The sequence below is a fragment of the Phyllobates terribilis genome, unplaced genomic scaffold (assembly GCF_046119375.1).
Source record: "Phyllobates terribilis strain yellow unplaced genomic scaffold, ASM4611937v1 Scaffold_36__1_contigs__length_13169755, whole genome shotgun sequence".
Classification (NCBI taxonomy): Eukaryota; Metazoa; Chordata; class Amphibia; order Anura; family Dendrobatidae; genus Phyllobates; species Phyllobates terribilis.
Window position 1 is genome coordinate 8,217,036 of NW_027362796.1, and position 27,558 is coordinate 8,244,593.

General features: G+C 48.3%; 1 protein-coding gene across 1 annotated transcript; it reads right to left on the reverse strand.

The window, feature by feature from the left end:
* Positions 1–23: 23 nt before the first annotated feature.
* LOC141182903 (oocyte zinc finger protein XlCOF29-like) lies at positions 24–27,558 on the reverse strand. Its single transcript, XM_073661015.1, has 3 exons — positions 27,507–27,558; positions 378–527; positions 24–248 (listed from the first exon to the last, which is right to left on the reverse strand). The coding sequence occupies exons 2-3, from the start codon at positions 453–455 to the stop codon at positions 24–26; spliced, it is 303 nt and encodes a 100-aa protein (XP_073517116.1). The 5' UTR covers positions 456–527; positions 27,507–27,558.

Sequence of the window (27,558 nt, forward strand, 5' to 3'; positions counted from 1 at the left end):
ATATCGTCATCCCCCCGATCCCTTCATAGCATTACTGTATAATGTCCCAGCATTCCCAGCAGTGTCACCTCTCCAGTCAGCAGCTCAATCATCTTGTAGGTGAGTTCTAGGATCTTCTGGTCATTGATGTCCTCATGTATCAGGGGGTGAGGTGGAGGCCTCGTGATTGGGCTCAGGGGTCTTCCCCGTCCCTCAGACACAGGGTCCTGGCAGCGCTCACTAGAGGTCTTCTTCACTACTGTGTAATCCTGGTTATGGAGAGACACATTACTAAATCTCACTACAGACATTTCCAGAGTCCTCACCTCTCCAGTTCTGTCCATCTGTTATTCCCATAGATAAGAATGATGTAATGTGACGTCATCAGAATCTCTCACCTCTCCAGTAAGCCGGAAGAGGATCTCTAGGGTGAGGTGTAATATCCTCTCCGCCATCTCGTCTCTGTCCATATCCATCCTTGATAGGTGATTTAGAAAAATTCTCTTATATAGAAGATCTTCACTGAGAGAATCCGATATTGTAGAGACCTGAATGAGAAGAAGATGAGCCGATGTAAAATCATAAAGAATCCTGTGTAATAATACAATTACTGGAGATAATAAGGGAAATATATCAGAAGATGTGTAGATGTTGTATTCTCTAGTCTTTTATGGAGTTGAATTGCTGACTTAGACATCTCCTCCATACTTCCAATCACTGACTAAGTTGGCCACTGCTTCAGTAAGAATCACCCAGAAACCCAAGCAGCAATGGTATTTTTATTATTTTACAACATTCTGCTTTTGTCCCTGACGTACTAATAAAACCTATATATTTTAGGCCACAGACAACAAGCAGTTTGTTCCTCGGAGTCTGCAGCTGAATACGTTTCTTATAGACTCATCTTCCATAACGCTAATTCTCGTCATATACATTACACGTGACATGAGAAATAACAACTTCATGATGAGGACGACATCTACATCTTCTAATGCGGCTCTAGAAACAAATTTGGCCACAGTCCGCCCCTGACTACATCACCACCGACTGTCCACATGAATGTTTCCCGTCTTTCCCAGGTTGTAATCTTTTATCACGTTAGATCTCATTTATAAGAGCTGGTTTGTAAGAACACAGACAGGAGTTATTTGATGCGAATGTCTCCATGTACAGTGTTTTTTTTTCATGGATATTATGTTTCTTTTAGCATTTTCCTGGAGGTTTCCATATATTACATGAAAAACACCAAAAAAAGAAAACCAAGTGTTAATACATAAAATAAAATTAGGGGATGGCGGCACTGTGACAACATTATACTGTATGTGGGTAGATGGCGGTACTGTGACAACATTATACTGTATGTGGGGGATGGCAGGACTGTGACAACATTATACTGTATGTGGGAAGATGGCGGCACTGTGACAACATTATACTGTATGTGGGAAGATGGCGGTACTGTGAGAACATTATACTGTATGTGGGTAGATGGCGGTACTGTGAGAACATTATACTGTATGTGGGTAGATGGCGGTACTGTGAGAACATTATACTGTATGTGGGTAGATGGCGGTACTGTGACAACATTATACTGTATGTGGGAAGATGGCGGTACTGTGACAACATTATACTGTATGTGGGTAGATGGCGGTACTGTGAGAACATTATACTGTATGTGGGAAGATGGCGGTACTGTGGGAACATTATACTGTATGTGGGTAGATGGCGGTACTGTGAGAACATTATACTGTATGTGGGTAGATGGCGGTACTGTGAGAACATTATACTGTATGTGGGAAGATGGCGGAACTGTGAGAACATTATACTGTATGTGGGAAGATGGCGGTACTGTGGGAACATTATACTGTATGTGGGGGGGGTATTGTGGGAACATTATACTGTATGTGGGTAGATGGCGGCACTGTGACAACATTATACTGTATGTGGGAAGATTGCGGTACTGTGAGAACATTATACTGTATGTGGGGGGGTATTGTGGGAACATTATACTGTATGTGGGTAGATGGCGGTACTGTGACAACATTATACTGTATGTGGGAAGATTGCGGTACTGTGGGAACATTATACTGTATGTGGGAAGATGGCGGTACTGTGAGAACATTATACTGTATGTGGGTAGATGGCGGTACTGTGAGAACATTATACTGTATGTGGGAAGATGGCGGTACTGTGAGAACATTATACTGTATGTGGGAAGATGGCGGTACTGTGGGAACATTATACTGTATGTGGGAAGATGGCGGTACTGTGAGAACATTATACTGTATGTGGGAAGATGGCGGTACTGTGAGAACATTATACTGTATGTGGGAAGATGGCGGTACTGTGGGAACATTATACTGTATGTGGGGGGGGTATTGTGGGAACATTATACTGTATGTGGGTAGATGGCGGTACTGTGAGAACATTATACTGTATGTGGGTAGATGGCGGTACTGTGAGAACATTATACTGTATGTGGGTAGATGGCGGTACTGTGAGAACATTATACTGTATGTGGGAAGATGGCGGTACTGTGAGAACATTATACTGTATGTGGGTAGATGGCGGTACTGTGAGAACATTATACTGTATGTGGGAAGATGGTGGTACTGTGACAACATTATACTGTATGTGGGTAGATGGCGGTACTGTGAGAACATTATACTGTATGTGGGTAGATGGCGGTACTGTGAGAACATTATACTGTATGTGCGTAGATGGTGGTACTGTGGGAACATTATACTGTATGTGGGGGGGGTATTGTGGGAACATTATACTGTATGTGGGTAGATGGCGGTACTGTGGGCACATTATACTGTATGTGGGAAGATGGCGGTACTGTGGGAACATTATACTGTATGTGGGAAGATGGTGGTACTGTGGGAACATTATACTGTATGTGGGAAGATGGCGGTACTGTGAGAACATTATACTGTATGTGGGAAGATGGCGGTACTGTGGGAACATTATACTGTATGTGGGAAGATGGCGGTACTGTGGGAACATTATACTGTATGTGGGAAGATGGCGGTACTGTGAGAACATTATACTGTATGTGGGGGGGATGGCGGTATTGTGAGAACATTATACTGTATGTGGGAAGATGGCGGTACTGTGAGAACATTATACTGTATGTGGGAAGATGGCGGTACTGTGAGAACATTATACTGTATGTGGGTAGATGGTGGTACTGTGGGAACATTATACTGTATGTGGGGGGGGTATTGTGGGAACATTATACTGTATGTGGGTAGATGGCGGTACTGTGGGAACATTATACTGTATGTGGGAAGATGGCGGTACTGTGGGAACATTATACTGTATGTGGGAAGATGGTGGTACTGTGGGAACATTATACTGTATGTGGGAAGATGGCGGTACTGTGAGAACATTATACTATATGTGGGGGGGATGGTGGTATTGTGAGAACATTATACTGTATGTGGGAAGATGGCGGTACTGTGACAACATTATACTGTATGTGGGAAGATGGCGGTACTGTGACAACATTATACTGTATGTGGGTAGATGGCGGTACTGTGACAACATTATACTGTATGTGGGTAGATGGCGGTACTGTGAGAACATTATACTGTATGTGGGTAGATGGCGGTACTGTGAGAACATTATACTGTATGTGGGAAGACGGCGGTACTGTGGGAACATTATACTGTATGTGGGTAGATGGCGGTACTGTGAGAACATTATACTGTATGTGGGAAGATGGCGGTACTGTGGGAACATTATACTGTATGTGGGTAGATGGCGGTACTGTGAGAACATTATACTGTATGTGGGAAGATGGCGGTACTGTGGGAACATTATACTGTATGTGGGAAGATGGTGGTACTGTGGGAACATTATACTGTATGTGGGAAGATGGCGGTACTGTGAGAACATTATACTGTATGTAGGGGGGATGGCGGTATTGTGAGAACATTATACTGTATGTGGGAAGATGGCGGTACTGTGAGAACATTATACTGTATGTGGGAAGATGGCGGTACTGTGGGAACATTATACTGTATGTGGGAAGACGGCGGTACTGTGAGAACATTATACTGTATGTGGGAAGACGGCGGTACTGTGAGAACATTATACTGTATGTGGGAAGACGGCGGTACTGTGGGAACATTATACTGTATGTGGGAAGACGGCGGTACTGTGGGAACATTATACTGTATGTGGGAAGATGGCGGTACTGTGACAACATTATACTGTATGTGGGAAGATGGCGGTACTGTGACAACATTATACTGTATGTGGGTAGACGGCGGTACTGTGAGAACATTATACTGTATGTGGGAAGACGGCGGTACTGTGGGAACATTATACTGTATGTGGGTAGATGGCGGTACTGTGAGAACATTATACTGTATGTGGGAAGATGGCGGTACTGTGGGAACATTATACTGTATGTGGGTAGATGGCGGTACTGTGAGAACATTATACTGTATGTGGGTAGATGGCGGTACTGTGAGAACATTATACTGTATGTGGGAAGATGGCGGTACTGTGACAACATTATACTGTATGTGGGTAGATGGCGGTACTGTGAGAACATTATACTGTATGTGGGAAGATGGCGGTACTGTGACAACATTATACTGTATGTGGGTAGACGGCGGTACTGTGACAACATTATACTGTATGTGGGTAGACGGCGGTACTGTGAGAACATTATACTGTATGTGGGAAGACGGCGGTACTGTGGGAACATTATACTGTATGTGGGTAGATGGCGGTACTGTGGGAACATTATACTGTATGTGGGTAGATGGCGGTACTGTGAGAACATTATACTGTATGTGGGAAGATGGCGGTACTGTGGGAACATTATACTGTATGTGGGTAGATGGCGGTACTGTGAGAACATTATACTGTATGTGGGTAGATGGCGGTACTGTGAGAACATTATACTGTATGTGGGTAGATGGCGGTACTGTGAGAACATTATACTGTATGTGGGAAGATGGCGGTACTGTGAGAACATTATACTGTATGTGGGTAGATGGTGGTACTGTGGGAACATTATACTGTATGTGGGGGGGGTATTGTGGGAACATTATACTGTATGTGGGTAGATGGCGGTACTGTGGGAACATTATACTGTATGTGGGAAGATGGCGGTACTGTGGGAACATTATACTGTATGTGGGAAGATGGTGGTACTGTGGGAACATTATACTGTATGTGGGAAGATGGCGGTACTGTGAGAACATTATACTGTATGTGGGGGGGATGGTGGTATTGTGAGAACATTATACTGTATGTGGGAAGATGGCGGTACTGTGAGAACATTATACTGTATGTGGGAAGATGGCGGTACTGTGGGAACATTATACTGTATGTGGGAAGATGGCGGTACTGTGAGAACATTATACTGTATGTGGGAAGACGGCGGTACTGTGAGAACATTATACTGTATGTGGGAAGACGGCGGTACTGTGAGAACATTATACTGTATGTGGGAAGATGGCGGTACTGTGGGAACATTATACTGTATGTGGGAAGATGGCGGTACTGTGGGAACATTATACTGTATGTGGGAAGACGGCGGTACTGTGACAACATTATACTGTATGTGGGAAGATGGCGGTACTGTGACAACATTATACTGTATGTGGGTAGATGGCGGTACTGTGACAACATTATACTGTATGTGGGTAGATGGCGGTACTGTGACAACATTATACTGTATGTGGGTAGATGGCGGTACTGTGACAACATTATACTGTATGTGGGTAGATGGCGGTACTGTGAGAACATTATACTGTATGTGGGAAGACGGCGGTACTGTGGGAACATTATACTGTATGTGGGTAGATGGCGGTACTGTGGGAACATTATACTGTATGTGGGGGGGGTATTGTGGGAACATTATACTGTATGTGGGTAGATGGCGGTACTGTGGGAACATTATACTGTATGTGGGAAGATGGCGGTACTGTGGGAACATTATACTGTATGTGGGTAGATGGCGGTACTGTGACAACATTATACTGTATGTGGGAAGATGGCGGTACTGTGACAACATTATACTGTATGTGGGAAGATGGCGGTACTGTGACAACATTATACTGTATGTGGGTAGATGGCGGTACTGTGACAACATTATACTGTATGTGGGTAGATGGCGGTACTGTGAGAACATTATACTGTATGTGGGAAGACGGCGGTACTGTGGGAACATTATACTGTATGTGGGTAGATGGCGGTACTGTGAGAACATTATACTGTATGTGGGAAGATGGCGGTACTGTGGGAACATTATACTGTATGTGGGTAGATGGCGGTACTGTGAGAACATTATACTGTATGTGGGTAGATGGCGGTACTGTGAGAACATTATACTGTATGTGGGTAGATGGCGGTACTGTGGGAACATTATACTGTATGTGGGAAGATGGCGGTACTGTGGGAACATTATACTGTATGTGGGTAGATGGTGGTACTGTGAGAACATTATACTGTATGTGGGTAGATGGCGGTACTGTGAGAACATTATACTGTATGTGGGTAGATGGCGGTACTGTGAGAACATTATACTGTATGTGGGTAGATGGCGGTACTGTGGGAACATTATACTGTATGTGGGTAGATGGCGGTACTGTGAGAACATTATACTGTATGTGGGAAGATGGCGGTACTGTGGGAACATTATACTGTATGTGGGTAGATGGCGGTACTGTGGGAACATTATACTGTATGTGGGTAGATGGCGGTACTGTGAGAACATTATACTGTATGTGGGTAGATGGCGGTACTGTGAGAACATTATACTGTATGTGGGTAGATGGCGGTACTGTGAGAACATTATACTGTATGTGGGAAGATGGCGGTACTGTGGGAACATTATACTGTATGTGGGTAGATGGCGGTACTGTGAGAACATTATACTGTATGTGGGAAGATGGCGGTACTGTGGGAACATTATACTGTATGTGGGTAGATGGCGGTACTGTGGGAACATTATACTGTATGTGGGTAGATGGCGGTACTGTGAGAACATTATACTGTATGTGGGTAGATGGCGGTACTGTGAGAACATTATACTGTATGTGGGTAGATGGCGGTACTGTGAGAACATTATACTGTATGTGGGAAGATGGCGGTACTGTGGGAACATTATACTGTATGTGGGAAGATGGTGGTACTGTGGGAACATTATACAGTGTGGGGAAATAGAGGTACTATGAGAGCATTATATTGAGAGGCTTAATGACCGCAGTCGCTCCTGTGACCGGGCCCAGCCACCACCAACCCCTGCTGCAGCTGGATGTGTGCTCTCGGACTGACATTCAGCTTAGTGCCACAATACACGCTGCCGACCAATCAGAGCCCAGCAGCTGACATCGGCATGTACGTCATTAGGGGCGCATGGAAGTAACATCATGCTCTCCTGTCACTTCCAGCTGAAGTCAGCGGCAGCTCCAGAAAAGACACCGCGCGGCGAAGGAGCGGAGAGAAGGCGAGTATAATGTTTTGGTATTTTTTAAATCAGCGAGTACATGGAGCCCTTGGCCATAATACTACATGTAAGAGGATGGGCTGTGCATTATACTACATGTACGGACTATGGGCTGTGCATTATACTACATGTACGGACTATGGGCTGTGCATTATACTACATGTACGGACTATGGGCTGTGCATTATACTACATGTACGGACCATGGGCTGTGCATTATACTACATGTATGGACTATGGGCTGTGCATTATACTACGTGTACGGACCATGGGCTGTGCATTATACTACATGTACGGACTCTGGGCTGTGCATTACACTACATGTACGGACTATGGGCTGTGCATTACACTACATGTACGGACTATGGGCTGTGCATTATACTACATGTACGGACTATGGGCTGTGCATTATACTACATGTACGGACTATGGGCTGTGCATTATACTACATGTACGGACTATGGGCTGTGCATTATACTACATGTACGGACTATGGGCTGTGCATTACACTACATGTACGGACTATGGGCTGTGCATTACACTACATGTACGGACTATGGGCTGTGCATTATACTACATGTACGGACTATGACCTGTGCATTACACTACATGTACGGACTATGGGCTGTGCATTATACTACATGTACGGACTATGGACTGTGCATTATACTACATGTACGGACTATGGGCTGCGCATTATACTACATGGATGACTGTGGGCTGTGCATTATACTACATGTAAGACTATGGGCTGTGCATTATACTACATGTACGGACTATGGGCTGTGCATTATACTACATGTACGGACTATGGGCTGTGCATTATACTACATGTACGGACTATGGGCTGTGCATTATACTACATGTGCGGACTATGGGCTGCGCATTATACTACATGTACGGACTATGGACTGTGCATTATACTATACTACATGTACGGACTATGGGCTGTGCATTATACTATACTACATGTACGGACTATGGGCTGTGCATTATACTACATGTACGGACTATGGGCTGTGCATTATACTACATGTACGGACCATGGGCTGTGCATTATACTACATGTACGGACTATGGGCTGCGCATTATACTACATGTACGGACTATGGACTGTGCATTATACTACATGTACGGACTATGGGCTGTGCATTATACTACATGTACGGACTATGGGCTGTGCATTATACTACATGTGCGGACTATGGGCTGTGCATTATACTACATGTGCGGACTATGGGCTGTGCATTATACTACATGTACGGACTATGGGCTGTGCATTACACTACATGTACGGACTATGGGCTGTGCATTACACTACATGTACGGACTATGGGCTGTGCATTATACTACATGTACGGACTATGGGCTGTGCATTACACTACATGTACGGACTATGGGCTGTGTATTATACTACATGTACGGACTATGGGCTGCGCATTATACTACATGTACGGACTATGGGCTGCGCATTACACTACATGTACGGACTATGGGCTATGCATTATACTACATGTACGGACTATGGGCTGTGCATTACACTACATGTACGGACTATGGGCTGCGCATTACACTACATGTACGGACTATGGGCTGCGCATTACACTACATGTACGGACTATGGGCTATGCATTATACTACATGTACGGACTATGGGCTGTGCATTACACTACATGTACAGACTATGGGCTGTGCATTATATTACATGTACGGACTATGGGCTGTGCATTATACTACATGTATGGACTATGGGCTGTGCATTATACTACATGTACGGACTATGGGCTGTGCATTATACTACATGTACGGACTATGGGCTGTGCATTATACTACATGTAAGAGGATGGGCTGTGCATTACACTACATGTATGTGACTCACCCCCTGGGCCAGTGCTGTAGTGCGGCGCGCGGGGGATACCCGAAGCCGGATCCGATCGGGGTAGTAGTCTTCGTGTGGCGGTGACCCGGTCCGCGCCCAGGGTGGTCAAACTAAGTGGCAGTTATTGGTATGATGGTATTAGTGTCCGACTAGGCCACCCGTTGAATGCGGTTATGAAACCGCCGCTGCAGGGCAGACCGCTGAGGCCGGTGGTATAGGTGTGCAGCAATGTTGATATAACCCCCAACGGGAGAGGTATGGCCTCAGGGCAGCGGATGTGGGTGATGTTGGGTGTGATGGTGTGGATGTCCCAGCACTAACGGTGCGACAAGGAAGCACGGAGACGCGAGGGTACAGTTCAGGGCCTTTACTGATGGTACAAGGAAAATTCCCCCGGGAGTACTGGCTAGTAGTTGGGGCCTGGTTAGTCTGCGAGTAAGCCGGAGTTCCCCTGGCCAGGTGGAGTTGTAGGCCTTCCCATTAGTCTGTACCCTTCCTGGCTACCCTGCTTTCGGCGGTTACAAGTAGCCCACGTCCCTGGGTATACCGTGTGGTGCTCACCCGTATGGCTGGTGACCTGGGGCCTCCTGTTAGCCTCCGCTCTGGGATGGCGGTGCTGGTCCCTTCGTTGTGACTGAGCCTCCGGGCTTTTATGGCCAGAGGACCTGGAATCCCCTGCCGGATGGATTCTGCTGCTGGGTATATCTTAGTCCCCACAGCCTCGGACTCCTGTGTCCGGTTTTAGTACCTTCTCCCAGGGCGAGCTCTGCACAGCTCCAGCCCCTGGCGCTTCTCATTAGCTCCTACAGAGCTCCTGATGTCTATCTGTCCCTGTTTCTGCGTGTCCAGACCAGACTCAGTCTCTGTCTGGAACTCCTCTCTCTAACCCTGCCTCAGCCCCAGTTTATGTAGGGGAAGTTCTTCCCCTCCCAGGACTGGGCAGGAGGTGTGGCATGCTCAGGATTCCTGCCCAGGAGACCTCCCACCTGCTCACAGACGTAATACTGCTATTACTGTGGAAACCAGACCCCTGGGGTGCCACATTCCCCCCTAGTGAAATTTAGTACTCCCGGACTAAACATAACAGGGTATAAACAATAACAATTAAATACATGAGATGGTCACGGCGTGTCCGTAACCGGGAAGCAATAAGGGTGTCCATTTCACCAAAGAACAGGGAGCCGTAACCAGGTAGGGGTCTGTCCCGCCCCGAGTCCCCAACAGTCTTTAGTCCATTCCTGGGTCACGCTCCAAACATATTTACAACAGAGTTCCGGTTACTCACTGTCCATAACCTGTCAGTCCATATAAAGAAATCTGTAACTGAAAAACATAATTAGCAACGGCTACAACAAAAACAGGTAAACATAAAATAGTTAAAGCAACTAGCCAACTTAGATTCTCCAACGTACGGGCAACTGGCCTCTGGTAACCCTAGTGGACCTACGGAGCTCACTAACTGGTCCTGCACTACAAGGTGTAGGAGGTGTTATGGGCAGACTGGGCAGCTTTCTGCGCACTCTTTGGCTCACTAGGGGCACGGCAGGCTCACTACTAGCAGAGGGTTGATCCTCCTGTACTGCTGGTGTGGACTCTTCTGCCTCTTGGGCCGGCTGCTCTTCCAGCTCTACTGGTTCTTCTGTAGGCACTTGCGGGGCTGGCTGGAGAAAGGTGAGGACGGGTACCACGACAGCACCGTTTACTTGTGTCCAAGACCGGGGGAAGTCTCCGAGTACAGTCCTGATCATTTCTTCCCTTTCCTCTGCAGGTCGAGGGTTTTCTTGATCTTCTTCTTCAGGGTTTTGCAGCTGCTCGGGACACTTCTTCAGGTGGTCTCTGGAGACAACGGCTGTGGTTTCTCCTCCATCCTTACTGATCACGCAAATCTTTGGGTTCTCATGGCTTGATGGCAGTACGGTGTACGGGTCCTTCTCCCACTGGTCGTCCAACTTGTGGAGCCGTCTTTTCCTCTTCAAGACCTGCTCTCCAGGTACCAGGGGAACAGCGGGAGCATACTGATTATAAGCCTTCTCTTGCCTTTCTCTAGCTTGAGACAGACTTCGCTCCACGCTCTCCTGCACTTTCCGATACTGCTGCTGCCGTCCTGTATCCCAGTCTGCCTCTGGCGAGGTGTCCTCGGGCGTCAGGACTCCCATATCCAGGTCGATAGGCAGCTTACCAGGCCTCGCTCTCATTAGGTAAGCCGGGGTACAGTTGGTAGAACCTACAGGGATGTGGTTGTATAGGTCCACCAGATCAGGCAGCTTCTCAGGCCACAGACTGCGTTCTTCCAGGGGCAATGTTTTCAGGAGGTCTATCACCACCTGGTTCATCTTCTCGCAGAGTCCATTAGTTTGTGGGTGATAGGGCGTTGTTCTTATCTTCGTGCAGCCATACAGGTTGCAGAACTCCTGGAAGACTTCCGCTTCGAAGGCTGGCCCTTGGTCTGTCAGCACTTGGTCCGGGTACCCGTGTGGACGGCAGAAGTGCTGCTGGAAGGCTCTAGCTGCTGTTTGAGCCGTTAAGTCCTTGACCGGGACCACCACCAGGAACCGGGAGTAATGATCTACGATTGTGAGGGCGTAGACATACCCAGATCTGCTTGGAGCCAGTTTCACATGGTCCAGGGCTACCAATTCCAGTGGCTGTCGGGTGATGATGGGCTGCAAGGGAGTCTTCTGGCTGGCACGGTCCTTCCTTCTTAGGTGGCACGGTCCACAGTCTCTGCACCACCTCTCGATGGCTCCTCTCATGCCTACCCAGTAGAACCGTTCACACAATAAGAACTCCAGCTTCTTCCACCCGAAATGTCCTGCTCCGTTGTGGTACGCCTCCAGAATCATAGCCGTGTCTCGTCTGGGGACCACTACCTGCCAGGTCAACTCATGTGTTCGAGAGTTAACCATTCTCCGGCACAACTTCTCCCTGTAGAGGAACAGCCTACTTTTCTCCTTCCACAGTTGCTTAGTCTCCTCTGGGGCGTCTGGGTCCAGACTGGCATCGGCTTGGGTCAGCATTTCCTTCACCAGACGGACTGCAGGATCACTGTCTTGCGTCTCCGCCCAGTTGTAGTGGGGCAAGGGATTGAACGTCGCGGAGCGCCTGTCCTTCACCCGGTGGGAATACAGGGTAATCCCATGACGGTGGAACGCAGGGAGCTCAACTTCTTCCAGATCTTCTGGATCTTCCCCTACGTCCGGTAAGTTCGGCATTTTAGACAGGGCATCCGCGTTGGCATTTGAGCGTCCTGCCCGGTATTTGATGGTGAATTCAAAGTTGGACAGGCGAGCCATCCATCTCTGTTCCAGAGCACCGAGCCTTGCAGTGTCCAGGTGTGTCAACGGGTTGTTATCCGTGTACACGATGAATTTGGAGGAGGCAAGGTAATGCTTGAAACGTTCGGTCACTGCCCACACTACTGCCAGGAACTCCAGCTTGAATGAGCTATAATTCTCAGGGTTCCTTTCGGTGGGTCGTAGCTTTCGGCTAGCGTAAGCGATTACTCGTTCTTTTCCTTGCTGGATCTGGGACAGCACGGCTCCTAGCCCGATGTTACTTGCGTCCATGTGGAGGATAAAGGGCTGGCTGTAGTCTGGATATGCCAGGATTTCATCCCCCGTGAGGGCCATCTTCAGCTGGCAAAAGGACTCCTCTTCCAGCTTTTCCCACCTGAAGGGCGGCTTCTGGTTTTTGGCTTTTCGAAATTGACCTATCAGGAGGTCCTGCATAGGGGCTGCCATTTTGGTGAAACCGGGAATGAATCTTCGGTAGTAGCCTACCAACCCGAGGAACTGCCGCACTTCCTTTATGCTGGAGGGTCTTGGCCAGTCCTTAATCACGGTGATCTTATCAGGGTCAGGAGCCACTCCGTCAGCACTCACCACGTGTCCCAGGTATTGCACCTTTGGTTTCAGGAGGTGACACTTGGAGGGTTTCACCTTTAGGCCGTAGTTTGACAGAGCTTCGAACACTTCTGCCAGGTGTTTCAGGTGGTCCTCGTAGGTCTTGGAATAGACGATGACATCGTCCAGGTATAACAGGACCGTCTCGAAGTTCCGGTGTCCCAGACAGCATTCCATCAACCGTTGGAAGGTTCCTGGTGCGTTGCAGAGCCCGAACGGCATACAGTTAAATTCGCTGAGACCCATCGGGGTGGTGAATGCGGTCTTCTCCCGGTCTGCCTCTGCTACAGGAACCTGCCAGTACCCGCTAGTGAGATCCAAAGTAGAGAAGAAGTCAGCAGATTTTAATGCAGCTAAGGACTCTTCTATCCTTGGTAACGGGTACGCATCTTTGTGTGTGATACGGTTGACCTTCCTGTAGTCTACACACATTCTCATAGTGTTGTCCTTCTTTTTCACTAAGACTAGTGGAGCTGCCCAGGGGCTACAGCTGTCCCTGATTACCCTAGCCTCCTTCATGTCTCTAAGCATCCCCTTGGCGTGTTGGTAGTGTGCAGGGGGTACGGGTCGGTATCTCTCCTTTATGGGAGGATGGTCTCCCGTGGGGATGTGGTGTTCTACCCCCTTTACTCGCCCGAAGTCTAACGGGTGTTTACTAAACACTCTCTCGTACTCTTGAACCACCCGATAGACTCCTTGTTTCTGGTGTGAGGGAGTGGAGTCAGTACCCAGATGTAGTTGCTGACACCAGTCCTCCACTGGTTTCTTAGAGCCGTTACCTTCCTCTGGTTGAGATGGAGGCAAGGGTTCCACGGCCTGTACAGAATTCTGGTTTATGGTGAACAATTTAGCTAGCGTGGCATACCGGGGCAGGTGTACTTCTCTCTCACCGATATTTATGATGCGAACGGGCACCCTCCCATGGCGTACATCGACCACCCCCCGTGCTGGCAAAATGGTGGGCCTACTGTCTGAGTAGACGGGTTCTACCATTGCTTGGTAGTCTCTACCTCTTAGACCAATAGCTGCCCGGCACCAAATCATCATCTCACTTTTTGGGGGCATGGCAATAGGGAACGGGTCACACATTCTCACGCTACCTATCTCACCACCAGATAGTTCCACCTGTTGCCGCTTCATCAGTGCCCGGATCTCTTTTTGGAGCACACGCTGCTGGCCGGAACTGGCGTTCTTGGCAACCTGCTGTAAAATGAGAATCACCTCTGCAAGACAATTTTCAATTACATTGGTTCCCAGGGTGATTCTAGGGTGACTCTCATGACGGTCTATGTCCACTATAATCAGTCCTTGTGCCGCCAGTTCGACTTTACCGATTTTAATGGTCACCTCCTTGAATCCCACCTGCGGCACGGGCTGACCATTGCTGGCGATGATACTCAGGTCGTCGTCTGGGTAGCGGGTTATGTCCGAATCATTCCAGTACTGCTTGAAGAGCACGTACGGGATGGTGGTGACCTGTGACCCAGTGTCTAGTAGGGCACTCATAGGAATGCCATCCAGTACCACAGGCAAGATTGGACGTCCCCCTATGTATTTATCACGCCAGTTTGATGGGCCTGATGGTCTTATGCCTGGGGGTTGGCCCTCTACCCCAGGTTGTGCCCGTTTAAATGACAGTACCTTGCCACATGTCCGGGTTGATTGCAGCGGCGGCAAATAGGTCGTCCGTCCTCGTTGTATCGATCGCTGGGTCTTCCTCTGGCCGGTGGGGTCCTCCTTGGTCGGCGCCACGGGATGTCCTCCGGTCCGGATGCCAGCTCGATCTTCCCTGCAGTAGAAACCTGTAAAGACTGCACGGTTCGCGTTAGCGCGGCAACGCTTTTAGTTAGCTCTTGGACCTGATGGTGCAGGTCTGTAGCCGGGTCACTGTTTAAAGCCTGCGCATCAGCTCCCACAGGCCCTGCAGACAAGGGCGCCGTCTCCTGGTGATAAGTGATAGCAGGGCGCCTGTGGGTCACAGCGCCACCTGGTGCCGGTTCTCGGAGCACCCGGATGGCTCTGTCCTTGAACTTTGCAAAGTCCAGGTCAGGGTCCTGTAAGGCCATTGCCCGCAACTGGGTTCGGTGGGCATTGCACAGTAGACCCTCAATGAATTGTTCAGTCAACAGCTTATCTTCGTTTCCCACGCTGTCAGGGTCTGCCTGCTTAATGGCTCTCAGGGCCTCTTGTAGGTTTAGAGCATAGTCTCTTATACTCTCATGTGCCCATTGTTTGCACCCATAAAATCTTAGTTTTATTTCGGCTGAGGTGCGGGTGTCAAATGTGTCTTTCAGCCGGGTTAGTATGTCTCTGACAGTCCTCTTCCTCCCAGGTGGCCAGGACTTTACCTCCCTTTGAGCTGCCCCGATTAATTGGGCCACCAGGATGCTCACTTTTTGCGCCTCCGTGAGGGGATACACCTGGAAGAGGCTATCCAGCCTTTCTCTGAAGTCATTTAGGGTATGTGACTCCCCTGAGTACTGGGGTAGCCAGGCTGCCCCCGGGATATAGGGCATGGTGAAAGGCATGACCGCAGCAGCGGTGGCGCTGGCGGCGGCTGAGGCGGTGAAGCTCTCCTCCGTATCCGACATCCTCCTCCCCCCTAGTGGACCGTGGCCTACCTTGCGATGATCCTCTTCCGTAGGCCGCGGCTCCGCAGTGGATCGTCAGGGTTGAGGACCTTCCGTCGCGCTCCTATGACGTCGGCGTCTGCTGGGCTCCTTCCAGGACCTTACGCAACGTCCGGACGTGAGGAGGGGCTTCAGTTCTCGCGGGCTTTCGGAGTCCACGCCCCTCTTCTTCCCGCGCGGCGCCCTCAGGATGGCGTCCAATGGCGGGAAAACTCCACGGATGGCGGGAAGAAGGCAGAAGATGGCGTCGGATGGCGGGAATCGGCTCCAGATGGCGGGAAACTTCACCACAGGTAAGTATAAAAGTCTCTTTTTTCAGGCACGCAGTACCCGGTGGTTGCGGGCACGTAATCCTGCCGACTACGCCAAAGTTGACTCACCCCCTGGGCCAGTGCTGTAGTGCGGCGCGCGTGCGCGCGGGGGATACCCGGATCCGATGGGGGTAGTAGTCTTCGTGTGGCGGTGACCCGGTCCGCGCCCAGGGCAGCGGATGTGGGTGATGTTGGGTGTGATGGTGTGGATGTCCCAGCACTAACGGTGCGACAAGGAAGCACGGAGACGCGAGGGTACAGTTCAGGGCCTTTACTGATGGTACAAGGCAAATTCCCCCGGGAGTACTGGCTAGTAGTTGGGGCCTGGTTAGTCTGCGAGTAAGCCGGAGTTCCCCTGGCCAGGTGGAGTTGTAGGCCTTCCCATTAGTCTGTACCCTTCCTGGCTACCCTGCTTTCGGCGGTTACAAGTAGCCCACGTCCCTGGGTATACCGTGTGGTGCTCACCCGTATGGCTGGTGACCTGGGGCCTCCTGTTAGCCTCCGCTCTGGGATGGCGGTGCTGGTCCCTTCGTTGTGACTGAGCCTCCGGGCTTTTATGGCCAGAGGACCTGGAATCCCCTGCCGGATGGATTCTGCTGCTGGGTATATCTTAGTCCCCACAGCCTCGGACTCCTGTGTCCGGTTTTAGTACCTTCTCCCAGGGAAAGCTCTGCAGAGCTCCAGCCCCTGGCGCTTCTCCTTGGCTCCTACAGAGCTCCTGATGTCTATCTGTCCCTGTTTCTGCGTGTCCAGACCAGACTCCGTCTCTGTCTGGAACTCCTCTCTCTAACCCTGCCTCAGCCCCAGTTTATGTAGGGGAAGTTCTTCCCCTCCCAGGACTGGGCAGGAGGTGTGGCATGCTCAGGATTCCTGCCCAGGAGACCTCCCACCTGCTCACAGACGTAATACTGCTATTACTGTGGAAACCAGACCCCTGGGGTGCCACATATGGACTATGGGCTGTGCATTATACTACATGTATGGACTATGGGCTGTGCATTACACTACATGTACGGACTATGGGCTGTGCATTATACTACATGTACGGACTATGGGCTGTGCATTATACTACATGTACGGACTATGGGCTGTGCATTATACTACATGTACGGACTATGGGCTGTGCATTATACTACATGTACGGACTATGGGCTGTGCATTATACTACATGTACGGCCCATGGGCTGTGCATTATACTACATGTACGGACTATGGGCTGTGCATTACACTACATGTACGGACTATGGGCTGCGCATTATACTACATGTACGGACTATGGGCTGCGCATTATACTACATGTACGGACTATGGGCTGCGCATTATACTACATGTACGGCCCATGGGCTGTGCATTATACTACATGTACGGACCATGGGCTGTGCATTATACTACATGTACGGACCATGGGCTGCGCATTATACTACATGTACGGACCATGGGCTGCGCATTATACTACATGTACGGACTATGGGCTGCACATTATACTATATGTACGGACCATGGGCTGTGCATTACACTACATGTACGGACTATGGGCTGTGCATTACACTACATGTACGGACTATGGGCTGTGCATTACACTACATGTACGGACTATGGGCTGTGCATTACACTACATGTACGGACTATGGGCTGTGCATTACACTACATGTACGGACTATGGGCTGTGCATTACACTACATGTACGGACTATGGGCTGCGCATTATACTACATGTACGGACCATGGGCTGTGCATTATACTACATGTACGGACCATGGGCTGTGCATTACACTGTGTTCCAAATTATTATGCAAATAATATTTTCTCAGATTTTCCCAAATTACCTATATGAATTGCAGTCATTGTAATTTTCCAGTCAAATAACTATTAGAGTACAATTGAAAGGTTTTTGTACAAACTGCCTATGATAACAGTATATTTAAAAAAAAATAAAACACTCAAACTGCACTCAAAATGCATGTTCCAAATTATTATGCACAGCAGAGTTTTCAACCTTTTCATTTTAATAAAGAACAAAAAAATGGTCATTTTTGAAATTATAAGCATTAGCAGGTTATTACACACTGAAATCAAACAGTTTTCAACTCAAAACTTTATTCTAGGTGATGTTACATTTTCACATAGGACCCCTTGTTGGAAAGGAGCTTCTGAACTCTCTTATCTATTGAATTTGTCAGGTTTTGGATGGTTTCTGCTTCAATTGTTTTGCATGAGGACAGAATACCCTCCCAGAGCTGTTGCTTAGATGTGGCAAGCAATCCCCGCAATGTGCATATCCGAGCACCCGATGCAAACTCAAGTAGCGAACACTTGCGCTCAACACTAGTCGCCATATCGTCATCTATTTTTTTTTTAAATATCCCAACCTTACCCCCAACCCTAATACAACCCCAACCCTAACCCTAGAGTTTGTTTTTTGCGCCGTTCCTTGTGTGGTATAAGTGATTAGACGACTTTATTCTTCGGGTTGGTGCGATTGCAGCGATACTAGAATCATATCGGGTTTTTATGATTGACAGCTGTCACTCACTAAAAGACGCATTTTTTGTAAAATCTAGCTTTTGCATCGCCATATTTTGAGAGCTATAATTTTTCTATATTTTGGCCGACAGAGTCATGTGACAGCTTGTTTTTTGCGGGATGAGTTGACGTATTTATTGGTATCATTTTCAGGCACGTCACATTGCTTTCTATTCCGATTTTTGGGAGGCAGAATAAACAAAAAACAACAATTCAGGAAATGTTTTTTTTTTTTTATAATTTTTTTATGCCGTTCCGCGTGTGGTAAAATTGATAAGGTAGCTTTATTCTTCGGGTCAGTACGTTTACAGCGGTACCACATTTATATAGTTTTTCTATGTTTTGGCGCTTTTACACAATAAAAGCTATTTTATAGAATTTTTTTTTTGCATCGCTTTATTCTGAGAGCTATAACTTTTTTATTTTTCGGCTGATTGAGCTGTATGGCGGTTTGCTTTTTTGTGGGACAAGATGACGTTTTCAGCGGTACCATTTTTATTTATATTCGTCTTTTTGATCGTGTGTTATTCCATTTTTTGTTTTTGCGGTATGATGATAAAGCATTGGTTTCTGCTTAGTTTTTTTTTTACCGTGTTCACTAAAGGGGTTAACTAGTGGGACAGTTTTATAGGTCAGGTCGTTCCGGACGCAGCGATACCAAATATGTGTACTTTTATTGTTTTGTTGTTGTTTTTTCATAATAATATTTATTGATGGGTACATTATATTTTTATTTTTGGTGGATTATTTTTTTGATTTTTTTTTTTTAAATATTTTTACAATTTTTTTTTCATTTTTTAACAATTTTTTTTTTACTTTTAGACTTTTTCCCACAATAGGACTTTTTTCACTCTGATCACCTGTATAGCATAGGGATGGAGCACCATCCCTGTGCTATACAGGCTGTCAGTGCTGCAGATGCAGAAGATACTTTGGTCGTGCACTGCATATGACCAAAGTATCCTCCTGCTGTCTGGTGACCCGGATGTTTTTATGACATGGCAACATCCGGGAAGCCGCGGCAGACAGTGTTGGACGCCGGCAGGAGAGGTGAGTATGGGCGATCACCTCCCCAATCGACTTTGATCGTACATTGCATGGGTTAATGTGCCAGGCACATAACACCGGGTGTCAGCTGTGACAATCAGCTGACACCCGGCGGCGATCACGCCCGCACAGCCTATGTGCGGACAAAATCAACAGGGCGCACTAATACGTACCTGGCTCTGAAAGCCCAGGGGGCAGGTGCGTATTAGTACGCCCTGGGCTTTTAAGGGGTTAAAGTACACTCTGCACCCCATCTTGACTGAAAAAAAACAGAAATGTAGAAACTTTTGCAAATTTAATAAAAAAGAAAAACTGAAATATCACATGGTCATAAGTATTCAGACCCTTTGCTCAGTATTGAGTAGAAGCCCCCTTTTGAGCTAGTACAGCCATGAGTCTTCTTGGGAATGATGCAACAAGTTTTTCACACCTGTATTTGGGGATCCTCTGCCATTCTTCCATGCAGATCCTCTCCACTTCCGTCAGGTTGGATGGTGAACGTTGGTGGACAGCCATTTTCAGGTCTCTCCAGAGATGCTCAATTGGGCTTAGGTCAGGGCTCTGGCTGGGCCAGTCAAGAATGGTCACAGAGTTGTTCTGAAGCCACTCCTTTGTTATTTTAGCTGTGTGCTTAGGGTCATTGTCTTGTTGGAAGTTGAACCTTCAGCCAAGTCTGAGGTCCAAAGCACTCTGGAAGAAGCATTCATCCAGAATATGTACTTGGCCGCATTCATGTTTCCTTCAATTGCAAGCAGTCATCCTGTCCGTGCAGCTGAAAAACACCCCCATAGCATGATGCTGCCACCACCATGTTTCACAGTTGGGATTGTATTAAGCAGGTGATGAGCAGTGCCTGGTTTTCGCCACACCTACCGCTTAGAACTTTTTGATGATAATTCTATCTTCGTCTCATCAGACCAGAGAATCTTATTTCTCATAGTCTGGGAGTCCTTCATGTGTTTTTGTTCAAACTCTATGCTGGCTTTCATATGTTTTGCACTGCGGAGAGGCCTCCGTCGGGCCACTCAGCCATAAAAGCCCGACTGGTGGAGGGCTGCAGTGATAGTTGACTTTGTGGAACTTTCTTCCATCTCCCTACTGCATCTCTGGAGCTCAGCCAAGTGATCTTGGGGTTCCTCTTTACCTCGCTCACCAAGGTTCTTCTCTCACGATTCCTCAGTTTGGCTGGACAGCCATGTCTAGGAAGACTTCTGGTGGTCCTAAACTTCTTACATTTAAGGAATATGGATGCCACTGTGCTCTTGGGAACCTTGAGTACTACAGAAATTCTTTTGTAACCTTGGCCAGATCTGTGCCTTGCCACAATTCTGTCTCTGAGCTCCTTGGGTAGTTCCTTTGAGCTCATGATTCTCATTTGGTCTGACATGCACTGTGAGCTGCGAGGTCTTATATAGACAGGTGTGTGCCTTTCCAAATCAAGTCCTATCAGTTTAATTAAACACAGCTGGCCTCCAATTAAGGAGTAGAACCATCTCAAGGAGGATCACAAGGAAATGGACAGCATGGGACTAAAATATGAGTGTCTGAGCAAAGGGTCTGAATACTTATGACCATGAGATATTTCAGTTTTTCTTTTTTAATAAATTTGAAAAAACTTCTACATTTGTTTTTCTTTCAGTCAAGATGGGATGCAGAGTGTACTTTAATGAGAAAAAATGACCTTTTTAGAAGTTACCAAATGGCTGCAATGAAAAAAAGAGTGAAAAATGTAAAGGGGTCTGAATACTTTCCGTACCCACTGTATATATCAGGATGGGTGGTGGTCAAAATCAACAAGCAACAGGTCCCATCATAGTTATGCCTCTGATTATACTGTGTGGGGGGATGGCGGTACTATGGGAACAATACACTGTATGGGGGCGTCATACATCCTACATAAGGGGCATAATGGGGGAATTACACTGTGTGGGGCATCATACATCCTGCATAAGGGGTATAATGGGACATTACACTGTGTGGGAGCATCATACATCCTGCATAAGGGGCATAATGGGGGCATTACACTGTGTGGGGCATCATGCATCCTGCATAAGGAGCATAATGGGGGCATTACACTGTGTGGGGGGCATCATACATCCTGCATAAGGGGCATAATGGGGGCATCATACATCCTGCATAAGGGGCATAATGGGGGCATTACACTGTGTGGGGGGCATCATACATCCTGCAAAAGGGGCATAATGGGGGCATTACACTGTGGGGGCATCATACATCCTGTATAAGGGGCATAATGGGGGCATTACACTGTGTGGGGGGCATCATACATCCTGCATAAGGGGCATAATGGGGGCATTACACTGTGTGGGGGCATCATACATCCTGCATAAGGGGCATAACGGGGGCATTACACTGTGTGGGGGCATCATACATCCTGCATAAGGGGCATAATGGGGGCATCATACATCCTGCATAAGGGGCATAATGGGGGCATTACACTGTGTGAGGGCATCATACATCCTGCATAAGGGGCATAATGGGGGCATTACACTGTGTGAGGGCATCATACATCATGCATAAGGGGCATAATGGGGGCATTACACTGTGGGGGCATCATACATAGTGCATAAGGGGCATAATGGGGGCATTACACTGTGGGGGCATCATACATCCTGCATAAGGGGCATAATGGGGCATTACACTGTGTGGGGGCATCATACTTCCTGTATAAGGGGCATAATGGGGGCATTACACTGTGTGAGGGCATCATACATCCTGCATCAGGGGCATAATGGGGGCATTACATTGTGTGGGGGCATCATACATCCTGCATAAGGGGCATAATGGGGGCATTACACTGTGGGGGCATCATACATCCTGCATAAGGGGCACAATGGGGGCATTACACTGTGTGGGGGGCATCATACATCCTGCAAAAGGGGCATAATGGGGGCATTACACTGTGGGGGCATCATACATCCTGTATAAGGGGCATAATGGGGGCATTACACTGTGTGGGGGGCATCATACATCCTGCATAAGGGGCATAATGGGGGCATTACACTGTGTGGGGGCATCATACATCCTGCATAAGGGGCATAATGGGGGCATTACACTGTGGGGCATCATACATACTGTATAAGGGGCATAATGGGTGCGTTACACTGTGTGGGGGGCATCATACATACTGTATAAGGGACATAATGGGGGCATTACACTGTGTGGGGCATCATACATCCTGCATAAGGGGCATAATGGGGGCATTACACTGTGGGGGGCATCATACATACTGCATAAGGGGCATAATGGGACATTACACTGTGGGGGCATCATACATACTGCATAAGGGGTATAATGGGGGCATTACACTGTGGGGGCATCATACATACTGCATAAGGGGCATAATGGGGGCATTACACTGTGGGGGCATCATACATGCTTCATAAGGGGCATAATGGGGGCATTACACTGTGGGGGCATCATACATGCTTCATAAGGGGCATAATGGGGGCATTACACTGTGGGGGCATCATACATCCTGTATAAGGGGCATAATGGGGGCATTACACTGTGTGGGGGGCATCATACATCCTGCATAAGGGGCATAATGGGGGCATTACACTGTGTGGGGGCATCATACATCCTGCATAAGGGGCATAATGGGGGCATTACACTGTGGGGCATCATACATACTGTATAAGGGGCATAATGGGGGCATTACACTGTGTGGGGGGCATCATACATCCTGTATAAGGGACATAATGGGGGCATTACACTGTGTGGGGCATCATACATCCTGCATAAGGGGCATAATGGGGGCATTACACTGTGGGGGGCATCATACATACTGCATAAGGGGCATAATGAGGGCATTACACTGTGGGGGCATCATACATACTGCATAAGGGGTATAATGGGGGCATTACACTGTGGGGGCATCATACATACTGCATAAGGGGCATAATGGGGGCATTACACTGTGGGGGCATCATACATCCTGTATAAGGGGCATAATGGGGGCATCATACATCCTTCATAAGGGGCATAATGGGGGCATTACACTGTGGGGGCATCATACATCCTGTATAAGGGGCATAATGGGGGCATTACACTGTGTGGGGGGCATCATACATCCTGCATAAGGGGCATAATGGGGGCATTACACTGTGTGGGGGCATCATACATCCTGCATAAGGGGCATAATGGGGGCATTACACTGTGGGGCATCATACATCGTGTATAAGGGACATAATGGGGGCATTACACTGTGTGGGGCATCATACATCCTGCATAATGGGCATAATGGGGGCATTACACTGTGTGGGGGCATCATACATCCTGCATAAGGGGCATAATGGGGGCATTACACTGTGGGGGCATCATACATCCTGCATAAGGGGCATAATAGGGCATTACACTGTGTGGGGGCATCATACCTCCTGCATAAGGGGCATAATGGGGGCATTACACTGTGTGAGGGCATCATACATCCTGCATAAGGGGCATAATGGGGGCATTACACTGTGTGAGGGCATCATACATCCTGCATAAGGGGCATAATGGGGGCATTACACTGTGGGGGCATCATACATACTGCATAAGGGGCATAATGGGGGCATTACACTGTGGGGGCATCATACATCCTGCATAAGGGGCATAATGGGGCATTACACTGTGCGGGGGCATCATACTTCCTGCATAAGGGGCATAATGGGGGCATTACACTGTGCGAGGGCATCATACATCCTGCATAAGGGGCATAATGGGGGCATTACATTGTGTGGGGGCATCATACATCCTGCATAAGGGGCATAATGGGGGCATTACACTGTGGGGGCATCATACATCCTGCATAAGGGGCATAATGGGGGCATTACACTGTGTGGGGGGCATCATACATCCTGCATAAGGGGCATAATGGGGGCATTACACTGTGTGGGGGGCATCATACATCCTGCATAAGGGGCATAATGGGGGCATTACACTGTGGGGGCATCATACATCCTGTATAAGGGGCATAATGGGGGCATTACACTGTGTGGGGGGCATCATACATCCTGCATAAGGGGCATAATGGGGGCATTACACATCCTGCATAAGGGGCATAATGGGGGCATTACACTGTGTGGGGGGCATCATACATACTGTATAAGGGGCATAGTGGGGGCATTACACTGTGTGGGGGGCATCATACATACTGTATAAGGGACATAATGGGGGCATTACACTGTGGGGGGCATCATACATCCTGCATAAGGGGCATAATGGGGGCATTACACTCTGGGGGGCATCATACATACTGCATAAGGGGCATCATACATACTGCATAAGGGGTATAATGGGGGCATTACACTGTGGGGGCATCATACATACTGCATAAGGGGCATAATGGGGGCATTACACTGTGGGGGCATCAAACATCCTTCATAAGGGGCATAATGGGGGCATTACACTGTGGGGGCATCATACATCCTGTATAAGGGGCATAATGGGGGCATTACACTGTGTGGGGGGCATCATACATCCTGCATAAGGGGCATAATGGGGGCATTACACTGTGTGGGGGCATCATACATCCTGCATAAGGGGCATAATGGGGGCATTACACTGTGGGGCATCATACATACTGTATAAGGGGCATAATGGGGTCATTACACTGTGTGGAGGGCATCATACATCCTGTATAAGGGACATAATGGGGGCATTACACTGTGTGGGGCATCATACATCCTGTATAAGGGGCATAATGGGGGCATTACACTGTGGGGGGCATCATACATACTGCATAAGGGGCATAATGAGGGCATTACACTGTGGGGGCATCATACATACTGCATGAGGGGTATAATGGGGGCATTACACTGTGGGGGCATCATACATACTGCATAAGGGGCATAATGGGGGCATTACACTGTGGGGGCATCATACATCCTTCATAAGGGGCATAATGGGGGCATTACACTGTGGGGGCATCATACATCCTGTATAAGGGGCATAATGGGGGCATTACACTGTGTGGGGGCATCATACATCCTGCATAAGGGCATAATGGGGCCATTACACTGTGGGGCATCATACATACTGCATAAGGGGCATAATGGGGGCATTACACTGTGTGGGGGGCATCATACATCGTGTATAAGGGACATAATGGGGGCATTACACTGTGTGGGGCATCATACATCCTGCATAAGGGGCATAATGGGGGCATTACACTGTGGGAGGCATCATACATCCTGCATAAGGGGCATAATGAGGGCATTACACTGTGGGGGCATCATACATACTGCATAAGGGGCATAATGGGGGCATTACACTGTGTGGGGGCATCATACATCCTGCATAAGGGGCATTACACTGTGGGGGCATCATACATCCTGCATAAGGGGCATAATGGGGGCATTACACTGTGTGGGGGCATCATACATACTGCATAAGGGGCATAATGGGGGCATTACACTGTGTGGGGGCATCATACATACTGCATAAGGGGCATAATAGGGGCATTACACTGTGGGGGCATCATACATACTGCATAAGGGGCATAATGGGGGCATTACACTGTGGGGGCATCATACATCCTGCATAAGGGGCATAATGGGGGCATCATACATCCTGCATAAGGGGCATAATAGGGGCATTACACTGTGTGGGGGCATCATACATCCTGCATAAGGGGCATAATGGGGGCATTACACTGTGGGGGCATCATACATCCTGCATAAGGGGCATAATGGGGGCATTACACTGTGTGGGGGCATCATACATACTGCATAAGGGGCATAATGGGGGCATTACACTGTGGGGGCATCATAAATACTGCATAAGGGGCATAATGGGGGCATTACACTGTGTGGGGGCATCATACATCCTGCATAAGGGGCATAATGGGGGCATTACACTGTGGGGGCATCATACATCCTGCATAAGGGGCATAATGGCGGCATTACACTGTGGGGGCATCATACATCCTGCATAAGGGGCATAATAGGGGCATTACACTGTGTGGGGGCATCATACATCCTGCATAAGGGGCATAATGGGGGCATTACACTGTGGGGGCATCATACATCCTGCATAAGGGGCATAATGGGGGCATTACACTGTGTGGGGGCATCATACATACTGCATAAGGGGCATAATGGGGGCATTACACTGTGGGGGTATCATACATCCTGCATAAGGGGCATTACACTGTGGGGGCATCATACATCCTGCATAAGGGGCATAATAGGGGCATTACACGGTGTGGGGGCATCATACATACTACATAAGGGGCATAATGGGGGCATTACACTGTGGGGGCATCATAAATCCTGCATAAGGGGCATAATGGGGGCATTACACTGTGTGGGGGCATCATACATCCTGCATAAGGGGCATAATGGGGGCATTACACTGTGTGGGGGCATCATACATACTGCATAAGGGGCATAATGGGGGCATTACACTGTGGGGGCATCATACATACTGCATAAGGGGCATAATGGGGGCATTACACTGTGTGGGGGCATCATACATCCTGGATAAGGGGCATAATGGGGGCATTACACTGTGTGGGGGCATCATACATACTGCATAAGGGGCATAATGGGGGCATTACACTGTGGGGCAGTAAAGGGGTCCTGTACTATGAGAACAATACGTTTCCTCCCTTCCTGTCTCCATAGTTGGGTCGTATGTATCTATTACAGGAAACAGAACAAAAGCCTTATGATTCTTATAAAGGGGCAACACAAGACCCCAAAAGAGTCTCCGTGCTGAAGGGGTTAATGCCCCGTGCGCCCAGAAATGGGGTCTCCACATACCTCCACCCGCAGAGCCGCCACCACATATATGGCTGCTCTGTGCGCACAGGAG

Bases quoted from the DNA above. Each gene is read 5' to 3' on its own strand.
- LOC141182903 (XM_073661015.1), bottom strand. From the start codon at position 455: ATGGATATGGACAGAGACGAGATGGCGGAGAGGATATTACACCTCACC. The intron at 249-377 runs GTGAGAGATTCT...CTCCATAACCAG, and splicing joins TCTTCCGGCTTACTGGAGAG to GATTACACAGTAGTGAAGAA.